Raw genomic sequence first — 15,435 nt, 5'->3', positions numbered from 1 at the left:
GCCTGGGGGTGTCTCCGCTCCGCAGCCGCTGTGTGACCGCTGCTCGCTGCCGAGCCGGCAGACCCCGCGGGATCAGCGACCCCGCGGAGCACGAAGCTGCCGCGCGCCGCCGCTCTGAGGGGAGGCGGCCGCGCGCTCCCTCAGGGCCGGGCGGGGCGAGGGCGGCTGCGCGCCGCCGCGGCGCGCACGCGCAGGGCTCCCCCCCACCCCCCACCCCATTCGGCTGGGGGGGGCGGTGCGCCCCGGCGTTGCTATAGCAACCGAGCGTGCGGCGGCCCGGTGGGGAGGTGGGGCGGGGCGGGGGGCTGGGAGCACCCACCCACCCCCGCCCGCTCCGCCTCGCGCCGGAAGGGGCGTGTCGGCGGCGCCGGAAGTGGGAGCCGCAGCGCTGCAGGGTGTGTGAGCGCCGTGTGTGCCTGCGCGACGCGGCCGCGCGCTCGCAGTCGCCTCCGCCGCCCGGGAGCCAGGCCGTGGGGCCCGCGCCGCCAGGTGAGCGCCGCGGGGCCGCCGGGGCCTCGCGGGCCGCCGCGGGGCGCCGGGCGGCGCGGGGGGCCCGGCCCGGCCCGGCCCTGGCGCGGCGGCGCGGCCCTGGCGCGGCGGGGGTGGGGGCCCGGCCCGGCCCGGCCCGGCCCGGCCCGGCCGAGAGGAGCCGAGCGGAGCGGGGCCGAGTAACGGCGTGACCCTGCCCCGGCCGCCGCTGCGGGGCGCGGGCCAGGCGCCGCCGCCGCCCCGCGCCCGGCCCTGCCCCACCCAGCCTGAGTCACTGGCGGCGCGGGGTGCGGCGGGCGCGCGCACCTGTGCGGAGCGGGCGGGCCCGGCGCCGCCGCCGCCCTGCCCTGCCCTGCCCTGCCCTGCCGGCCCTCGGCGGCCGCTGCGGAGGCTCTTGCCGGCCCCCGCGGTCGTGGCCCCTCCGGCCGGGCGCTGGGGGAAGGAAGAAGGTGTTCCTCGCAGCTCTCACGAAAGCCGGGCTCGGCGCCTGCCCGGAGCGATGAGTCCCTGCAGCGCTGCGGGGCGTCTGCTGTTCCTGTGACGCTCCGTATGAGCCTTCTCGTGTCGCCCGAGGGGTGATCGCGGAAACGCCTCGCGCGGTCATGAACGGGCTGACGTAAATTTATTGTCTTTTTTCAAAGTTTGATTATTTGCATCTGTTTGGGAGTAGAGGTGAGTTTAGGGAAGACTGCAGAGGGGAAGAAGGTTGCTTCAAGCTAGTCCTGACATATAAGAAGACTGGGCAATAATAAAAAACTAATAACCGTAGGTTTTATCTGAGGTATGTATAATCTGCAGGTATTAATTGGGATGATCAAAATGTGAGTGGCATGGAATCATTGTGTTAGCAACTGGGAGCAAAAATGTATCTAGTGCAAAGATCACAGTATAAACTGGTTGTTTTCAGCTTTTTTGTTGTTTTGTTTCACTTTAGCTTTTTTGATGGTGGGGAAGCATTACATGTCGTGTAGGACTATAAAAACTAAATTGCTGTGTATAAAAATCAGAGAGTTTAAGGACATTTGTAAGGCTTACTTGAAACTTCACACATTCACTGCTCCAGGATACCAGTCCAAAAATTTGAATGCTTTTTTATTAAAAGAGAAATTTACTTTTAAATGACTTGGAAAGGTAAATTAGCTTTTAAAGGAAAAAAGTAAGGATGCTAATGCTTTCTTCACTCTTGATACTAAATGATTGCAAATAAAAAGATGGACTATGCGATGTGTTTATATTTTTAATATTTCCCTAATCAAAATGGTATCAAAGTGGTAGGCTCATAGCACAGATGGGCTTAGTGCAGTTTTTTCAACCTAGTTATGTCAGTACTGCATGTTCTGATCTTTGCTATTCTGATGTTGAGCCTTTTCTTTAAGGAGGCCTCTGCCAGGATGCAGCTTTTTGTGATGTATATGAGCAAACTCAGATGAGGATGTGTTAAGTAAATAATCATTTGAATAATGGTGTAAAAAGCTAGTACTCTAATCCATCTGGTATCTTAATCCATCCCAGTAAAACTAAGGCATTACAGTAGTGTGCTTTATATATGGCCACACTTTTTGCTCCTCTTTGTAATATAAATACTCTAAGTTTATTATTAATAAAAACGATTTTCCTGCAATATGAATAATTAGCTTGGCATGAATTTTACACCTGAGGGAAGATTTTTGGAGATAACTCACTATCTCTGCCTGGACTTTAGCCAAAAACGATTATGCTAGTTAGAAAAAAAGAGGTGTAACCATGTAAGTATATTGTACTTTGGAACTGAATGCTTGTCTCCACCTGCTACTCTCCTGTAAAGAGTGCCGTAGTTATGCAGTAGTGCAGTGTGTTCTGGCCTGCAGTCCCTCTTTTTCAGGAAGTTAAGAAGAGCAAGTCTACTGTCACTAGATTTAAGTTTTTCAAGCAATATCAGTATCCTTACACATTATCAGTACCTCTGATAGAAAATTCTTAATTGTCTATAAGATCAAAAAACATTGAACGTCATTTAGAAAAAGTGGTGTCGGCTAGCTTTAGGAAGCAGCAAGTAATGATGGCTGAAGGTGGCTGGAGCAAGTTTAGGCAATGGTTTGTAGAATGTTAATTTTATCTTAACAGTAGCATGTACATTTGTGCTGAAGGTCAGGCTATATGGTTAATCAGAAGATGCAGAGGAGGCTAAAGTTGTGTGGTACTCAGGGAGCATATCACAAGTATGAAGTCATTTTCTTTTTCCCTCATTAGTTTTACAGTAAATTTTAATGATTTTGTTGTTATACTAAATTCTTGACAGTTATAGAGGAGCTATCCATCTTTCAGTGTTCAGCTCTTACTGGACATGTTCATTTCTTGATAAATTATTTAGCAATATTTAGTGGCGTTTGAAAGAATGTTCTGCATTCATGTGCTTTGGGTGATGTACAGGGTTGTTTGCAGTGAGAAAATGAATGAGAATGATGATGTCAGTGAGTAACCTGTATGTTGTTTCTAGCATTCTCACACCATACCTGAGTGCTAAAATCACAATAGAAAAACACAACCAATGGAGAGAAAAACCTAATATGAAAATTAAGCAAAGAAGGTTTCTTCCACTTTATTTAAAGAGAGTTGATTCATTCCTATAAAGAACAGCTACTGTGAGCAATGTCTACTTGATACTGAATACCACTGACATCATGCACATTCTGCCAGCACTGCAGCTCTTGTGTCAGCATGTATGTACCTGAGTTATGGGGAAAGATTTTCTATTTGTTTTAGAAATAGCTTCTACCTATGCCAAAGCTCTTAGTCTTTGTAATTATAGAACTGCAATTTGAAATACCGCTTATCTCATATGAGTGTTTAATTTTGGAATGAATTGCCTATGCAGAAATCAAATAAGGTATGTCCACATGTTTTTGGTAGATTGAGCTATAAATTCTGCTCCAGTCTGCTGCTTTTCCAGTCATGACTTGTATATACTTGCAAGGTCTGAGAAATATGATTGTGTCACGTTTGACAAAATCTGGTTTTACATTCATTTTTCCCAGTGAGATGTTGGTCTGTTAATCTGCATCTCTACCTTTCTCATTAGTGACCTGTATGTCAATCCGGTAATAGCACTGCTTTCTCACAGTTCTTTCCAAAGTGAAAGCGTTTCTCTGATAGCTTATCATGCTTGTTATAAAGAGAAAAACAATACCAAAAAATCAATGACTTTAATTAGCATTAGAAGAACAGGTCATTGAAAGCAGCAGACTTCAGGCCAACGTAGGCTTATTAGTATTGTCTTGCCAGTTCAATATGTTATATAAGCCAGATTTTTTTCCGTATCAGTTTTCATCTGATTTCTGCAGACTTTTAATGCAGTTACATCTGATCTGTTTTGACTTTGTCCTAAACAGCTCATAAAGATTGGAAGTAATAAAGGCTACCAAGCAGGTGTAGTCACTGCTGAGTAGTGAGAGGTAGTTCTCCTCAAGCTCTTGCACTGTTCAGAAGAGTAGTTGTCTACACGTTTTACTCCACAGCTGCCAGTGAGACCTAAGCCTCCAATTCTATGCATTTATCCTCTCATGACAATTCTGTGGGCATACTTTGACTAGCTGCTGTTTCCAGGATGGTCATACCATCCATTCCTTATTGCTTCTCCACTGAAGGTGGCAAGGCAGTTATGAACTAATGTGTTATACAGCTTTTGACATCTACCTCTAGTGTCTTATAATATATATTAGAACCTCATCTACATAGTTATAAAGCTCTTTTAGGGGAGGAGGGGAGGAAGTAAACAGTTGTGACTTAGCATTGGTGTAGATGTTATTCTACACTTGTAACAGAGGTTGAAAGATCTTAGGCTGTATGGGAGAGTTTTTTTTTTTTTCTATTTGAGTGTGGGAAGTAGGATGATTCAAATTTCTGGCAGCTGAGTGCTATTGGCTGTGACTGTTGGCTAGTGGTTGGCATTTCTTATTGTAAATAATGTCCAGCCAATGTTTTTCAGGGCTACTAAGCTGTAGTTTGACAGATTCTTAAGAAGGCAGAGTCTTAAGAATTTGACATTTATTAATGCATCTGATATGTGAATTTTCTGCGCAGAATGAACAAGTTTCAGGATTCCTTCATGGCTGCAATTTGCACGCCCTCACTCCTTCCATCTTCCCTCTTTCCACCTTGCCAACATGGCATGGCTTCATTAGTACTAGAACAGACCATTCCTTTCGGCCTTCTGTTTGTCACCTTTGTGTTTCGCTCCTAGCTGCAGGTAACCCCTATTAGATGGCTTCTGTTTGTGGCCTAGGACTATTTTCAGCTCTAAGCTTTGCTTGTTTCAGACTGCGGCACACTGATCCTTTGTCGGAATGTGGCTTTCATCTCCTTTATGGGAGAGACCAATTATAACTGATAGTTGCTTCTTTGCCTTTTCAAACATCACTCCTTTCCTTATATCTCTTTTTTCTTCTGGCAAACACTTCCCTCTTTTGGAGCTCAAGCCAGCATAGCTCTGCAAAGCTCTTCTCCAAGCTTCTAAAAAGGTAAGCAATGGAGAATAAAATAAGGATTTTAACAGTGTTCCTTTATGCAGCACCCTGTGAAAAAAAATAATGGTAGACTTATTGTTAGATGAGAGACATTTTGATGTGGGACAATGAGTTTTTTTATTGAATTGAGGTTGTGTTGAATACATTGTATTGAATAGCATTTTATGATTTCATAGCAAACCTACTAACAGTATAGATATTAAGATGAAATAACTAAACAAATCAGGCCCCTATACACTGTTATTTTAATATATGGCAAAAAAAAACAAGTTTATTGAAAGGAGGAACTTAAATTTTGCTAAAAAAATCATTACTGAAATTTAAGATGTACATAATTGTTAGATTACTGAGTAAAGTTGTTTGATAAACAGCATTATAATGCTTTGTGCTAGTGTTTGGGCTATGTAGTTGATGTGCTAAACTGGTTTATACATACCAGCTTTTATCCACTAGCTCTTTATGCCCTTGCATTTCTCTCCGATTTCCTTACTTTGTCCTTACATGAACTCATTGACTGCCAGGAACTGACTTTCATTTAAAAATAAATATGTCAGTAAGCTTGATAAAAACAAACTCAGCGCCATTTCTAAACTAAACTTTACTGTTTGTAAACTGAATTCTGCACAGATGACTTGTCTACAATTTAGACCACTATTGGCAAAGTACAGATCAAAGATAATACTGGCCTTTCAATGGCAAAATGTAAACTGTATTGGAGCTATGTGCCTCTGGACTTCAACAAGCAGCCTTTTCTACAAAGTAATTGCATTCCATAGGAGCAAGAGAGGAAGATAAGATGATTGCAATAGAAATGCTTCAGGAAGCTGTGGATGCTGTAAGGCAAAGAGAACTGTTTAACTGTTTTTTTAGATGTCCTGTTGTTTAAAATTGGCTCTTGTAATTAAAAAAAAAAAAAAAAAAGGCATTATTCAGGTGTAGCTTGTTCATGTTCAGATTACAGTGAGTGAGCAAAGGAATGCAACCACAAACTAGTTCCTAGCATGTAATCTAACTTACTGCTGAGTTAAGGGAATGATTTACAAGTTTTGTAATTAAACACAATAATTAAAATTTAAATGGTTTCTATCAGTGGTAAATGGTCTGGTGATGATTTCCTTAGGTCTCTTATATGCTGTTACAGTGATATGCTTCAGAATGTGAAAAAAAATTACATCAAGAACTCCACTCATCCCTTCCCATCTTCAGTAACTATTCTTTTTGGTGGTCTGCAGAAGCTAATGATAACACAATATATCCCTGTAGTAAAACCCTCTTGGGGAAAACAGAGCCAAATTAATCATGTATTACAAGATAACTTGTGGTGCTGCTACCCACAATCAGTCTGTCTTGTTGAGGGCTTCAGTCTGAAAAAATCTGTATGTCACCTTTTAATAAGTGCCAGAATCTACTGATTTAAAAGCAGTATTTGAAATGGAATTGATCTACTGAAGAAATCCACTTACAAGTCTGCCAGAAAGCACTCTCTTTCAGGAGGCTGGTTTTAGTATTACATATCCTGCTTGAGTGCCTTGTGTGGAGGATGCATTGGGCTAGATCCACAAAAGAGCTTAGAATACAAGGAGGAGTGAGTGTGGCTTGCACACATGTAGTGGGTAGGACATTCGATTGCTGGTTCTACTCCAGCAGTTTTGATATGAAATAACATGGTTTGACTTTATACTTTTGGCGTTTTTTTGATTTTTTGTTTGTTTGGTTTTTTGATTTGTTTTTTGCTAAAGCAGCTTTAACTGGAGGGATTTAATAAGTCCTTCCCAAGTAACTTTGTAGTTGGGGTTCTGTCCTTGGTAGGAAATGTAACTGTGAAACTCTGCATACACAGGTTCTGGTTGGAGCTTTGGTGTAAAGGTTTCCCAGCATAATAGGGTGGCAGATGACACTTGCATTAAACACAAACTGGGCAATATGTGTGACACTGTCAGATGGGTCCCTTGGAGTAGAGAGGCATGGAAACAGCTAGAGCTGTGGCTTTATCTGTAGAGAGTGGTGGGCCCTTGTCTAATGAACATAAGCCTGTAAGTCAATGGTAAACTTCCTACTTATTTTTTCTTATTCTCTTAGGAGTTTTCTTTAGGCTATTACGTCTCAGGCTGAAAACTTCTGATCTATAAGTTGAGAATCCTGATTGGGCTTTAGGGAAAATTGTTCAGTACTAACAAGAATGACAGTTCTGGGCTTGTGTAAAAATGGATGCTTACATACTTGGAGAAATTTTACTGATAAATCTGGGGCATCTGGGAGTTTATGTGAGGTATTGAGGTCCACTTCCTATGATGAAGACAGTGTTTTAGTTCTGTGAATCTGACCTAGGTGACTGACTGTATATAGGCCTGCTAGTTCCATAGCAGACTAAACTTACATTGTCACTGCCTGGTAGAAGTAAGCAACGTTCAGTTTCCACACTGACACGTTCTTTGCTAACTTAGTTTTTCATTGCTTAAGTTCTTCAGTTGCACTCAGTCAGGGGCCTTGTGGTCATGTGATGTGTTTTTCTTGGCTTCAGTTGCTAAATTGCTGTATGGGATATAATAAACAAATTGTTTCCATATAAACAATTGGTTTTGTAGTAGTAACTATTGTGTGGGCCATCTTCCATTCAGTTGTCATGCACATCAACGTTATTTAAAAGATCTTGGAAACCTGAGGTTGCGGCCATTCTTGATCTGTAGGACTGTCCCTTGCGTATATGTCAATGCATGTTCTAAAAGAAAAAAAATATCTGGCAGAATAGTATAAATGTATCATCTGAGGCTGTCAACAGCTACGGCTGAACGTGGTTTATTTAAATCCACAGAAACACCTTGTGTAGCGTGTAAAAGCTGTTCAGTGTCGTAAGGAGCTGTCCAGTGCCTCAGTACTTTTAAACTATTTTTGTTGTAGAATAATGTGTAGAATAGTGTAAAAAAAGAAAAAGAAAAGACATGTTGGCTTCTGTGTGAGAACATGCAGTGCCTCTCAGGCTTACCATTATGGGCAGTATGGAAAAGGGCAGAGGTCTACATAGGGAACTTACTGATATGTTTAACCTAAGGTCAGTATGAATTTTGTTGCATTTTGAAGAATAATGCTTACATGTTGATAGTGTATAACTTGTAAAACAAATGAATATATATATTTTAAAAAACTCTTCAAGTAAGTTACTTTACTAGAGTTGATGAACTTCCCACTTATTAGTGCCTGACTTCTGCTTCACCCTTCAGCATTCACTTCTGGGGTACAGACAATCAAGAGACATTTTCTGTGTCCTTCCTCCCCACCAATTACAGGATAGCCATGGATAAAAGTGAGTTGGTACAGAAAGCCAAACTGGCTGAACAGGCCGAGCGTTACGATGACATGGCTGCTGCTATGAAGGCTGTCACTGAGCAAGGGCATGAACTGTCCAATGAAGAAAGGAATCTACTGTCGGTTGCCTACAAGAATGTCGTTGGTGCTCGTCGCTCATCTTGGCGTGTAATTTCCAGCATTGAACAGAAAACAGAGAGGAATGAGAAAAAACAGCAGATGGGAAGAGAATATCGTGAGAAAATTGAGGCTGAATTGCAGGATATCTGCAATGATGTTCTGGTAATAATCCAACAGCAAAAATAACAGTAGTTAGTACTGCAGCATTCTTCAGAGAGGCTTAAGGAATCTTATGAGGTCTATAGACACTGCAACACCTTAGCAGAGAAATAACTTTGCATAGACACTTAAGTCCAGTTCTAGCTCCTAAATAATCTAGTTTTTCTTGTGTAATTCATTGGATACTCGCCTGTTACAAAATTGCTTTATTTGTTTGGATTTTTTTCTACTTTAAAGTTCTGTGTGGAAGACCCCTAACTACTGGCTAGTGATAATCATGAAAGTAAATTTAGGGCATGAGTCCTGCTAAAAAGCCTACCCCTTACTTAGCATTCCTTAATGAGAGTATTTAACAACCTGAGGCTTGCTTAGTCCTTTTAATGGAATGGAAAAGGTGTATACTTGTCCTCCAAATCAGTTTTTTTTTTTTTTTTTTTTTTTGGTTTGTTTGTTTCTTTCACTTAAAAGAGTGAAAGTACTGTTAGTACTTTCTTAGTACTGTTCACTTCGTGAAAGGTCTGCTGTTTGACAAAGGACAGGTGCTGTTAGTACTCTCAGCCTTTGCATTTTCTTTTTCTGAATGTACATGAGCTAACTTTGCTATTCAGAGCTTTTCACCTAAGTTGCAGATAGAATGTTTTAGGTAATTTCACTGCTACAGAACTTAAATCTGTGGAAGCAACAGTGACTAGGCTTGTGTTAATTTCAAGCTGCAGCCCTTGGTTAGCTCGCTTATGTACACAGGTTTTGATCAGTTTGATTCAAGGAATATCTTAAAGCCTTGTTAGTTACCTGGTTCTACAGGAATGAATTGTGGAAAGCCTCAATATAGCAAGTTTTCTGCTTTCCAGGGATTAAGATACAAGTAGTTTCTTTTCTTTGAGCTTAGGTAACAGTAGACAAAATGCTTAACATACGAGTATGCATAAGTCATTGTTAATGGTTTAACAGTTCCTGCTTACCATTGTAATGAGGCTGTTTCAGACATTTTTGTGACTTAAAAAATATTTGATGTTTGCTTTCTCAGGAGCTCCTGGATAAATACCTTATTATCAATGCCACGCAGCCAGAAAGCAAGGTCTTCTATTTGAAAATGAAAGGAGATTACTACAGATACCTTTCAGAGGTGGCATCTGGGGACAATAAGCAAAGTAGGTAGAAATCTCTCATTCTGCTGGGGACTGAGCAGAACAAAGTATAAAAATACTTTTTTGTTGTTGTTGTTTTTTCCCCTAATTTGAAATATATTTCTTTCACTATTGCTCTGTAGTATTAAAGACTGGCACAGTGCTTGTCACTTTTAGAAAATTAGACTTCAGTGAAATTAACAGAAGTGATTGACAGAAGTTCATCAAATCGACCAAATTCTACTTGCAGCCTCCAACCTCAGCAGCTGTTTATTAGCGTATTTGGAAGTGTCACATCCTTTTCCTGATGCATGGAAGAGGAGAATGTGAGGTTTTTTTTTCTGGACCATGGCTTGCCTCATTGCTATGTCTCTCTGTTTGCTCTGCTCTGTTGCTATTGTCTCCTGTTTAAACTATGGCTTTAGCTTACAAGTCTTTGCTATTTGCAAGCTTTTTGCATTCAGAAGTGGCATCTTGAGTTACTAGATTCTAATATCATTAATCCTGAACTGTTAAAGCAGTACTTTGCTGTGCCTGACTTCCCAGTGAGTGGCTAATGTGGTTTGTAGCTTGCTACTTTAGTTGGCCATCCTTCTGGAGCTTGTTGTTACCTATCACCCAGGATTGTGTTTCTTCTGAAACCCCAAACTGGAATGTGAAGTTCAGGATCAGGAACTACCTACTGTAAGTTTCTTCTCAGGAGTGTTTAAATAGGTGGTTTAGGTACCTCTCTTCCCAGATGGTTTTGTCTGGGTTTATTGTTCAGAACCACTTCTTGATTAGCTAGGCTAGACACTAGTACTTAAGCACAGTGGACTTTGAGTATGGTAAAACTTACGTACATTCAGATTGATTAGATTTTATTTTGAATAAATTTCTTCTTAAGTCTCTTAAAATTTTGAACTTAATTTCCATAGGTCAAAGCTTTATCAATACAAAGTATTTTTGCCTTAATAGTTCAGCCAGTGGTAGGCTTTACATTTAAAATCACTAAAGGAAGCTCCTGTGCTCATGTAAGTGTATGAATATCTGGTCATAGTAATTCCTATTTCATTGTCTGGATGAAGAATATAATAGGTTCACCCTTAAAGTACAATAATGTGCTGTGCATTAATGTGATTACTTGCAGCAACTGTAGCGAACTCTCAGCAAGCTTACCAGGAGGCTTTTGAAATTAGCAAGAAAGAGATGCAACCAACGCACCCTATTCGACTTGGTTTGGCTCTCAATTTCTCTGTCTTCTATTATGAGATACTCAATTCTCCTGAAAAAGCCTGTAATCTGGCAAAGACGGTAAGCACACTCTTCATATTACCAGTCTCGTGGAGGCTAAGGAGATAATTACATGTGTACAATAGCGCTTTGAAAATAGATATGCTTCCTCAAATCGAAGTCCTTAAAAATGTTGGCATCTTTAGACTGTTGTCATCTTTATGTATTTTCAAGAAAGTAAAACTAAGTTAGCTAGCTAAGTTAAATGGATGTTAATTTGCTAGTACAATTGATCCGGTGAAAGGTGAGAGAAAGTGTCTCTTTGCACATCCATGTAATTCTCTTAGAATGCACTTATATTAAATTCAAAAACACTTGAATTAATTTAACACTTCTAAAGTGAAAGTTGTTTTAATTTGAATACCTAGCAAATACATTGATTGCCTTCTGTGTGATTAGTCACAGCCCAAAATGTGTGTGTGTGCTCATGTCTCCCATCTCTCCAGAGACCTGAAAGAGCTTGTGTAATTGGTTGTGCCAAACAACTAGCTAGTCATTTTTCTCTTAACCTTCTCTCTAAAATACTTTTACTCTAAAATAAGATTAGCGTCTTCTAAATGGACGTTTTTGTATCTGTAAAAGTCATCTGGTAGTAACTTGAATAATATGGCATTAGGTGAATCTTTGCATTTTTCATCTACGTATTGATCATACATTTTAACAAGAAATAATGTTTTGGTATGGAAAATGTAGCTGCTGTTTCTGTGCAGTTTTTGGTTTTTTTTTTTTAGTTAATGTGCTTATAGCTGTTGAAACCTGAATAGAAAAAAGGGCCTTTATTCATGATTCTTAGCTTTCAGACTTGCAGCATGGATTTCCATGCATAATACATTAGTGGAAAGAGTGACTTTGTTGATTTCTAGTGGAACATTCTTGATTTTTCTATGCTGCTTCAAAAAGAAATCCAAAAGCTTCCACCTCCATCCTCAAAAAAAACCTTTGTCTCCCATTTTCTTTCCTACCAGCTTATATTTGCAATATATATTACACACACACACACACACATGTATATACATACTCATTTAATGATACTTCTGACTTTTCAATTTTATTTTACTGCCACCTCAAACCACTGAGGCCTTCATTTCTAATGAAAGTACTCCAGGAAGAGTACTCTAATGTTGCTCCTCTTGAATCTTGACTTTGAGCTGTGTGAAGCATTCTCCAGTATGGCAATAACCATGTTTGCCTTTTCAGTACTTGGCATGGCAGTAGAGTTGTTCTGAGCTTTAGTTTGGACCCCAAGACAACTTCTGCTTTCCCACTGGTTTTCCAGGGATATGGTGCATGCTTTGGCTTGAAGTTCTCCTGGTGGTAGAGAAAAATACCAGTAGTTTTCTGGTACTGTATAATGATGCAGCAAATTTATAAGATCTATTTAAGATGAAATGAATGGAGAGAGCTGAAAGTGAAAGCCAAATGCTTTGTCTTGCTTGTTTTTAGGCATTTGATGAAGCGATAGCGGAGCTGGACACACTGAATGAAGAGTCCTACAAAGACAGCACTCTCATCATGCAGCTGCTTAGGGACAATCTCACTGTAAGTATCAGAGGACAAGCTGCTGCACTGTGTGCTGTTACTTCTTTAGGCTGTTGGGCTCTATGAAGTGAGGCTTAACATCTGAAGATTTATGTAGTTCTGTGCAATTAAAAAATGTCTTTTCTGAGTCATTAACTGTACTGTCTTAACTGCCTGTGTTAATTGTACTGTTTTTATTAATGGGTGAATTAGACTTATTTTAAAATTAGAAATCACTTGTTAATTGGTGTAAACGGGCTCGGCTTTTCAATAACACAAGGTGCAGTTCCTGTTTCTCAACAGCCTTGAGAAACAGCAATTCTTAACAGCAACTTCTGCTTGCTTTTTACTCGTAACTGTCTACCCATTTTTGTTAAAAAAAAAAAAAAAAAAAAAAAGTTGACATCTTTAAAAAGCTGTTTAACAGCTTTACTGTTAAGCTAGATGAGAATTTTGCACAGCTACTGTTAATTATGCTGTCTTCCCTTTCCTGAAAGTTGTAATTGACTGCATGCTTTCAGCATAAACATGTGTTTGTATTTTCTTACAGCTATGGACGTCGGAAAACCAGGGAGATGAAGGGGATGCTGGGGAGGGAGAGAACTAATGGCTGTCACGCTTCACTATATGTTCAATGTCACCCTGTATCCTACACATATATCCCTTTGTGCGACAAGCAAAAAGAATAGTACATCGACTTTCACAACCTCAGCGTAGCAAAAACTGTCTGTGGGATAAAAACAGTTGGTTGATGTTTTGTGTCCTTAAAATGGAGGTCGGTTATTATAATGGTATTCTGAACTTTCCTATTATGAACATTTGCAGTTATGATTACCGTGTTTATATTTTTAACTGAACACTGTGATTATGGGTTTTGTGATTGCCATTGACTTTACAAAACTCTTCCTGGTAGAAAAGTAGACATCAATTATGTAACTCTGGCAAGCTTAATTTGGCACTAAAATAGTCGAAGTACAATTCTGTTGTAAAGTTGTACAGAAAGTTATAGAGATTCTATTGTGACACTGGGGCATGGAAAGAAAACAGTCCTATGTATGGCATTCCAGTTAGTAACACTGCTATGAATTAGTTTAACAGGCACACTCTGTAGACATTTTTAACCAAGTCTGAGACACCGCTTTCAGTCAAAAGCTCACTTTGTCAATCTTATCTTTTGGGGGATTGGGTTTATTTGGGGTAGAAGGGTAATGGGGAGAGTTAGCAGCTTGATTTCCAAACTCTTTACACTGGCAGGTAACTGGGATTTGACTTTTAAGTAGTTTCATGCTCATACAACGTGCATGACTAAGCCCCTTCCCACAGCAATAAGTTACCTAATTATACCTTAAATATTTGTCAGTAGTGAGGATTCTTGATTCACTACCATGGACTTGCAATAGGAGAAGATTCAATTTTTTGAATGGCCTTATTAGTTTGGATGATACCATAAAATGATATGCCACTTTTGCATTACTTTATTCTTAGGTGAATTGAAATCTCCATGGTAATCCCATTCCATTTTGAATTTATCCTGAAAACTTTCTAAATATTCCACTGAACCATCTTTAAGATCACTTTATAGAAATTTTTCTCCCATTGAACTCTGTTCATCCTCAACCCTCTTACTTTTTTAAATTTCATTAAAGCAATTTTGGACTCCCACATATTTTTTTTTTTTTTTTTTTTTTTTTTTTTTTTGTTATGGCTGATGCCAGGATGGGGGGGGTGAGGTGAGACCTGAGTCTGCTAGTGGACAGATTTCTTTCTTGGATGTTTGAGAGCTGCCAGTGCTGTTGCAGTCTTCAGCTCTTTCCATCTGCCATTTACAGGCAGTACCAGAATCTGGCTCAAATATTCAGGATTTCCCAGTACTGGAATGCAGACCTTATACATTTGTGATGCTTGTAACTTGTAATATTTGAGCTCCAAATACCCTCACCTACTTATGTTCTCAAACATGTCCCATTAAGTAAAACCTAAGAAGAGTTGCGTGAATAATGCAGTGGAAAAGATTAGGAATAGTCACCATCAGTCTCGCGGTATCATCCCTGTACCTTAACATTCCACTTAGCTATATAGGATCCATCTGTTTGTCTGTCCATCTGTCTGCTGAAGAGAGAATTTCATGCACTGATTTTAAAACTCCCCTCTACTAGCTGAACAAATTGTGCAGTTAATACTTGGCGCTTGATAAATGCAGTAGTGAATGTGGAACCGAGCCTGTCTGTATATCTGGTAGCTCTTTTCGCTTTGTTTTTACTGACCAGTATTCTGCCTAAAGTTTGCTTCTGTGACGGTTATATTGCCTAGCACACACGTGGTTGTGAGAATAGTGTAGCAAAAAGAAATACCTGGTTATTGATGTACTAGATTTGTGTATGTCTTTTAAACAGTTCTAGTTTCACCTTACACAAATAATCAGGAAAGTGTAAAAGAATTCAAAAGTGAATAATAAAAAAAAAATTTTATCAGTTGTTTGTGTCTGTTATCTTTGCCACTTGTGGCAAAAAACTTCTGGTAGTAGAATCACCACTTCCTTTTATTAAATGCTCAGATCTTGAATTGCTTGAATTGATTCCTGGTTTCTAAAAGCACTAATATTTAATTACTCATTCATTTTTCAGAGAGAATTGCTCATCCACCCTCCCAAATTTGTAGCAGAGGACACTGGTTCTCTTTGTTTCTATTAGGGTCATGCTTATAAATATGTTGTTGTTGCTAGATTTAAAAGAAATGCAACTATAAATATCTTCATTTAACTTTCTATGAGTCATTGCATATCTGAACACACTGCACATGAACAAAGCTGCAGTTCTAGTGCTGCAGTATTCCAGTGCTTGCTGCTGTTGGCTAATTACCTACAAAACTTTTAAACACGTACTTTTGAATGCAGGATGAGCTCTTCACTTGGAACTCCATTACTTGTTTGCATACCCAGTTGCACT

General features: G+C 40.2%; 1 protein-coding gene across 1 annotated transcript; it reads left to right on the top strand.

The window, feature by feature from the left end:
• The first annotated feature begins 358 nt into the window (after nt 1–358).
• YWHAB (tyrosine 3-monooxygenase/tryptophan 5-monooxygenase activation protein beta) lies at nt 359–14,961 on the top strand. Its single transcript, XM_062589310.1, has 6 exons — nt 359–489; nt 8,276–8,576; nt 9,601–9,724; nt 10,830–10,993; nt 12,416–12,511; nt 13,041–14,961. The coding sequence occupies exons 2-6, from the start codon at nt 8,283–8,285 to the stop codon at nt 13,095–13,097; spliced, it is 735 nt and encodes a 244-aa protein (XP_062445294.1). The 5' UTR covers nt 359–489; nt 8,276–8,282; the 3' UTR covers nt 13,098–14,961.
• Nucleotides 14,962–15,435: the final 474 nt, after the last annotated feature.

Source organism: Rhea pennata, chromosome 16 (genome assembly GCF_028389875.1).
Source record: "Rhea pennata isolate bPtePen1 chromosome 16, bPtePen1.pri, whole genome shotgun sequence".
In the NCBI taxonomy this organism is placed as follows: Eukaryota; Metazoa; Chordata; class Aves; order Rheiformes; family Rheidae; genus Rhea; species Rhea pennata.
The sequence above is the reverse complement of the archived record's forward strand: the minus strand, read 5'-3'. Positions and strand labels throughout refer to the sequence as shown.

Coding starts and splice junctions, on each gene's coding strand:
- YWHAB (XM_062589310.1), top strand. CDS start 8,283: ATGGATAAAAGTGAGTTGGTACAGAAAGCCAAACTGGCTGAACAGGCC. Junction 10,994..12,415: donor CCTGTAATCTGGCAAAGACG/GTAAGCACACTC, acceptor GCTTGTTTTTAG/GCATTTGATGAAGCGATAGC. Junction 12,512..13,040: donor TGCTTAGGGACAATCTCACT/GTAAGTATCAGA, acceptor ATTTTCTTACAG/CTATGGACGTCGGAAAACCA.